At 40.6% G+C, this 6320-nt stretch overlaps 2 protein-coding genes across 4 annotated transcripts in view; one reads left to right on the top strand and one right to left on the bottom strand.

The window, feature by feature from the left end:
* The window catches only part of LOC105565712 (ubiquitin-conjugating enzyme E2-17 kDa), a 5278-nt gene extending 2449 nt beyond the window's left edge, over positions 1-2829 (top strand). For 2 of the 3 annotated variants that reach the window (XM_012019126.1, XM_012019129.1), the window contains exons 3-4: positions 131-335; positions 1979-2829. In XM_012019126.1, the coding sequence (XP_011874516.1) occupies positions 131-335; positions 1979-2134 (361 nt within the window). In that variant the 3' untranslated portion in view covers positions 2135-2829. Of the gene's footprint in view, positions 1-130; positions 336-1151; positions 1604-1978 lie in introns of those variants that run through there. The other variant, XM_012019127.1, reaches the window with a different exon arrangement.
* A 180-nt stretch (positions 2830-3009) lies between these two features.
* On the bottom strand, positions 3010-5753 carry LOC105565713 (inhibitor of growth protein 1). The gene is made up of 3 exons (XM_012019130.1): positions 5472-5753; positions 4244-4447; positions 3010-4162 (listed from the first exon to the last, which is right to left on the bottom strand). The coding sequence occupies exons 1-3, from the start codon at positions 5605-5607 to the stop codon at positions 3582-3584; spliced, it is 921 nt and encodes a 306-aa protein (XP_011874520.1). The 5' UTR covers positions 5608-5753; the 3' UTR covers positions 3010-3581.
* Between the last annotated feature and the right edge of the window lie 567 nt (positions 5754-6320).

Below are 6320 nucleotides of genomic sequence, written 5' to 3'. Positions count from 1 at the left end.
TAGCATCGTGGACACAGGCCTTTAGGGGATCAGTGCATAAAATTTTCGTTTCGAGCTCGAAGGGGAGGCAGGATCGAGTGTGCGAAAGTTTTTCTTTCTTTTCACGAAAGGACGTTTACCTGTGTTTCAGACCACACGACACTCCATTTGAAGATGGCACATTTAAACTTACAATAGAATTTACAGAAGAATACCCAAACAAACCACCCACGGTGAGATTTGTTAGTAAAATGTTCCATCCTAATGTGTACGCGGATGGTGGAATATGTCTGGATATACTTCAAAATCGTTGGAGCCCTACTTATGACGTCTCGGCCATCTTAACGTCTATACAGGTACTATCGTTTCTGTGGTTTTTCTTTATCGCAACACGTGTGTCTTGTCGCCCTTTATTTTCCTTCCGACATTTGAAACAGCCGGGAACGGAGCTTCGACAAATTGTGACACTTAATGAGTAAACACTTTGTCGAAGTACAAATCTGTGCATTTGGCGTGTCTGTTACGTGGATTTTGTTCTCTGTACGACTTGATAAATACCACACTATCGCATAATGTGTGTTACATATTGAAATTATAGAAAAGATACGGTCCAATGTACACAACTTTACTCGTAAATCTTGTGGAAGCTAAAAATTTGCATGGCAATAGGTAAATGTTTGCGATACGATAAAGTAAAAGGTGAAAATTGTTAAGATCGTGGTCCTGTTTGCTTTTCTTTTATTTGTCGTTTTAGGATCTGTGTCTGTATTGTCTTATTTTTGTTTAAAAATCTCGTTTCCTCATTGAAACATCGCTTCCAAGAGATCTCTGTTGCGATAAAAATGTCTGAAGGGATCGTTCGTTTTGTCTTAACAGCGGTTGCAATTCAGCAAAGTCTAATCACATGATTCCGATTCGAAATTATTTGTGCGTAACACTTGCATACATCTACGTCTATATGTAACTACTTTTGATTGCCCATCGATATGCATTCTTCATTTTTTCCATCGATTTTTCCATCGAAAGGACAAAAGAAAGAGGAGAAAAGAAAGAGCAAATTGTCCTGTTCCTCATGTTCATTTACGATTGCGGTCGTGCGCTTTGTCAAAAAAAGTCTACCGGAAAAACTTGTTCTTCCGAAGTGTAATCAAGTACGACTTATGTGATTGCAGTCGCTGTTAAGTGACCCGAACCCGAATTCACCTGCCAACTCAATGGCAGCGCAACTGTACAAAGAGAATCGACGCGAGTACGAGAAACGAGTGAAGGCTTGCGTGGAGCAGAGTTTTGTGGATTAGTCGCGGGCGTTAACGCGATGCTGCTGTCGCGGCGTCAGTCAGCCACCAACAGCCATCAGATACAGGGAAGAAGAACGTGCTGCCTTACCAAGGAGCTAACGTTAAAGAGAAAAACGAAAGAAAAGGGAAAACAAACCTAGCATGTTTCTTCCTGAAAGCTCTATCGAACTACCACGACAATGTGCTACGTTAGACCGAATTTTTACGATGTTGAATAATAAATTATTATAAAATTGCGTATTTATTTATTTCGAATATCTGATGATACACGAAAATTAGTTACTATATTAAATGTTAGAGTATTAAAACAAAATACTTGGCTTGTCTTTTTTTGTTTTCTTCATTTCCTTTTTTCTCTCTTCTCTACGAAAGGAGTGTCCTCTGTCTTTTCGGCGGCGCAGAATTGTACTTTGAATTCTAGTACTTCTCAGTACCATACACAACAAAATTCACCTATATATATATATATATGTATACATATATAAAAATATATATATACATAACAATGAGAGATAATAATAATAATAAATGCATAATTTCACTTTATAGTCTAATAATTGTATCCTGATATTCGCTTTCCACAACCTGGCGACCTTTCTCAGTCCTATTTGTGCTTACGTGTGCATTCGACTTTTCCGCCGAAAACTTAAGAATATTCGAAGTAACATGCTGAGGGAATTTGTCAACCGTTTGTGTTACAGTCGCTTTTGGACGAACCGAATCCTAATTCACCAGCCAACTCTTTAGCGGCGCAATTGTATCAAGAGAACAAGCGGGAGTACGAGAAGCGAGTGGCCACTGTAGTCGAACAGTCTTGGCTGAATTTCCAAGAGAGTCACACGGAGGACCCCCGCTGACATTAAGTATGCCACTATTCACGACGCGTAAGAGGGATCTCCGTCGCAGCTTCTCTGTCTAATGTAAAAGTTGTCCCCGTATTATATACATAATGGTAATTCGGTCGACACGTTTCGTTGGAGCTGTATATGTAATACCCTTCGATATTTCGTGGCGAACATTCCGTGTGTTGATTCACAGTCTGTAGAACGAGAGAATTCACGACGAGAGGAATTCATACGGTTTTAATTTTCTGTTGAAAAAAAAAGAAATAAAAACAAAATAAAAAGAAAAAGTAGGGAGCCGCGGAATGACGTGAAATCGCACTATAAACTTATGTGATCTTTTACTTATAAGTACAGTATGTATTGTCTTGCTCTTATAACTAGCCATTAGATACCCCTCGCGCAAAAGATAAAAGGAATATAATGCCCGTACAATGTTTCGCCATACGTTAATCCACGCAAGCAAATCGACTTACTATTTTACAAGTATAGACGAGCTTGAAGAATACAATTGTGGTAGAAGATATGAAAGTCTGTGTAAGTCGCTTCTGGAAAGTCTACTTTCACCATGTAACGGCGCAAAATATAAGAAAATAGTGTGATTATTTCTCGTTTTCGACTTGGTATTTACCATTAGAAAGTCACGCTTGTATTAGATTGTAAATGAATGTCATACTAAATAGTATCGAATTAATAAATTTTGCAAGAAATTACGTGTTTATGAATTTTTTACTCTATCTGATATGAGCTAATATAAATGTTTACAAAATGCCGTACGTCCGATACAATTCTTACAGAAATGACGAGAGATTCTTTTACCAACGAGATTACTATTTCAATCGTGTAATCATTAAAATGCAACAAGTATATTTTGACATTCCAATACTACATTTTTGAGATGCGAAATGTTTATTTCAAATCGTCCAATTATCTTATATTTACATTGCTACTTTTACCTTTTATTTACATTAGTTCATACTGTATATAAGTCATGTATTTTTTGAACTATTGGCTTCTTCTGCGAAGATACTTGCTTAGTATCTTCTACGGTACGCATTCTAATCTAACAAATGAGTATGTCAAGTCAATCCTATTGTAATAAATGTAAACTAAGAAAATGCATTTGAATATAAATGTAGGACTCGTTTAATATTAATAGCATTACGTTATATGTACAATCATAAGTATCACATACATGTATGCACTAGTCTGTATTTTTATAATTTATAACGCAAAAATTTATATCGTTCTCTAATTATAAATTTCTTTGTTACAACTGATTAGAGCTCTCTTAATCGTAGTTAATATAATATGTAGAATTATAACAGAAAATATAATTCGAGATTTCGATAAAATATAATCTTAATTCACAGCTCGAAATTAAAAAGCTATCTTACAAAAATCTCGATTAAGTCCAATTAAGTTTTGAGAAGTTCTTAAGTCTTTCACCGCCGTGCTGTTGCTATGATTTTTCCTCTTTTTCTTTATTGTATCTTTCCAGTTCTTTGAGAAATTGCGCCTTGGGTTTCATGACGTTAGGTCGGTCACCGCGACACTTGGGACAGAACCATTTACCCTTCGGCTTTGTGGTCAAAGAAACACAAGAAAAATGAAACCATTCTATAGGGCATAAGTCGTTGTCACAGAGGATCATCTCGCCGTACGATATCTGATCGCAGAGACAGTAAGTCGGCTCGTCAGGATCTATAGCGAGATCGTCTTCCGGTGGAGGCGGAGTATCCTCGCGATGCTGGTTTTGTTGAGTGCCTTGCCGAGATTTCCGCTTCTTCTTTTTACCAGTAGCCGTCGCCGCCGTCTTTTTCTGATTTCCATTGCTCGTATTGGACAACGTCGAAGACCTCGTTTCTGTCATCCCGACCATCATGTCCATTGAATGGGTCGATTCTATCAAGGTTTCAGTCCTCGTTCTTCTGGCGCGTTTTGGCTGACGTTCCGTATTGTTTGCATGGCTTGCGTTATTCGAATTGCTGTTCATATTTGACTCGCGGACCGATTCCGAGCTTTCTTGCTCCTTTCCAAAGTCTACAAGATGACAAAAGTTCAACGATAATGTGCTAGAATTGCGCATGTTTATTTTATCAATTTGAAAAACACCAAGTATACCTAAGTTTCGATAATCCACGTCCAACTGCCTGGATTTGTTCTCTATAAGATCCTGCACTTGTTGAACAATCTGTAGTTTCTCGTCTCCTATTTCCTGTGCTGCAATCAGGGCTTGTTGTATGCGCATCAACGCTCTTCTTTTAACAACAGGATCTGCGTCATTCCGCAGTACCTCTTGTTGCTGGTCCACTTCGTGTAGATATGCTAGGAATAAAACAATCAATAAGGTTTACAATAACTATCCTAAAACGCATTCTTAAACAAAATTAAGGAATGAGCATGTGCAGAAGTTAACACATTCATTCTTTCTCGATTGTCCTATCTCCCTTGTTTACCTGACTATTTCGTTCACTTTTTCTTCATCTAGTCATAGACAATTTCCCAAGTTTTCTTAAGCATTCACTTGATACACAAGCTATTTTAAACAGCTGTTAAAATTCAATCGTTGCACCACTGACAGTTACGTCGCAGCACAAAGTGAGCCAAGACCGAGAGTACCAGTTAGCATTGCGAAAACACGACAATAAATTCGAATTGATTTAACACGGCTCCTAAGAGTGGATTGTTTATTGTTACGTCTACAATGCGTGGAGTAAAAGAGAACCATAACCTTTAGCTTTTGGCGTAAGAAAGCTTAAATACAGACATCATTTAAAAAATATTATAACACTGGCCGATGGCGTTCCGATTCGCCGAGAGTAAGAGCTGAAGTACGAGTAAGAAATAAAATTGATTTATCTCCTCGCTCCTACTCTACTCCTTACCCCAGGCTTGTGCAGGATTCACGCTGGATCCGATATCCAATATGATTGGTTTGTTTTTCTTCTGGTTCCTTGTTGGATCTGAAAGTATAAACCGACTATATTGGGTATCGAATCCAGCGTGAATCCTGCCCAACCCCACGCACTGTAGACGACGTATGAAACGACAAAAGTTGGCGAGATGACCCGGAGAGTCGTCCAAGGAAATTGGGGTGTCATACTTTTCACGTTGACCGAGGCATCCTCTTGTATTCACAAATTATATAAATTTCATGCGGAGCCATCGGAGATCGCTGCTAAATCTGTAAACAATCTAGAGTGGGAAACGTGTCGGTCGGAAGAGGCCACGCGAGGTATCTATCAGAGAGAATCGCAAGAGAGTGTCGAGCCGCCGGTTCGGGGAGCAGCCGGGAACACGGGCGAGCCGTCAGCGATCGAGGGAGCCCCGGGAGCACGGTCGAGCTTACTTTGACAAGTGGCGTCTAGCTCGCGGAGACGGGAGACGTATCTCTGTAGGTCATTGGGCAGATTTTCCACGCAGTCCAGGTAGTTCTCGATGTACGTCGCCGAATAAAGCGCCTCCACCACCGCCTGATTCAGCATCGCCGCGCCGTTCTCTCTTTTTCCCGCCTCGGGCACGTTCGTCGCAACAATAATTCACCGTACGGTCAGTGAGGAGACCCGATCGCGATCCCCCGCAGTCCTCGCACCATCTACACTATTCTACACGGCTACGCGGTATGCGGGAGCGTGCGTAATTAATTGGTCATCGACAATCCGCGTGAGCTAGACGGGCGTTCTGCAGCCATCTGCGTGTTCCGAAAACAAAATGGACGCCGTGACGTGTAAAACCGCGTAAACGTTATTTGAATTTTATGTATTTTATCCCACGTTTGGGGGATTCCTAGGGCCCGGTTTCACCAATGTTGTTTAACTTTAAGCTCGGCTTAATTCGTTCTTTGTCTCATTCTGAAGTAACAGTTGGAAAGAGAGTAGGTTCAGAGAGAGGGTGCGTTCTTTTAGGCATCGGATTTGGCAACCGCTGCGCATCGGATTTGCCGGCTGACGGAAATCTGCGGTGCAGTCGACTGCGCAGTCGGGCTAAAAGAATGAATTACTGCAAAAACTGCTGTATCCGATGCCTAAAAGAACGCACGGAGAAGCCTGAGAGATGTCACGGCCCCGTTTTTCGTGATTGGCGAATGCGATACGCCCTCTGTGGACATTGAAAACGTGGACATTGAACTACGTAGCCAATATCCACATTTTGCTAAGTGGGTAACGCAGATTTGCACAATTTTAGCCCCGTCTCGCGC

Source organism: Vollenhovia emeryi, unplaced genomic scaffold, assembly GCF_000949405.1.
Source record: "Vollenhovia emeryi isolate VEMERY1.0 unplaced genomic scaffold, V.emery_V1.0 DF939149.1, whole genome shotgun sequence".
NCBI lineage: Eukaryota > Metazoa > Arthropoda > Insecta > Hymenoptera > Formicidae > Vollenhovia > Vollenhovia emeryi.
This window is presented reverse-complemented; position numbering and strand designations above follow the sequence as displayed.

Coding starts and splice junctions, on each gene's coding strand:
- LOC105565713 (XM_012019130.1), bottom strand. CDS start 5,607: ATGCTGAATCAGGCGGTGGTGGAGGCGCTTTATTCGGCGACGTACATC. Junction 4,448..5,471: donor GCTAGACGCCACTTGTCAAA/GTAAGCTCGACC, acceptor TTTTATTCCTAG/CATATCTACACGAAGTGGAC. Junction 4,163..4,243: donor CGTGGATTATCGAAACTTAG/GTATACTTGGTG, acceptor GTCATCTTGTAG/ACTTTGGAAAGGAGCAAGAA.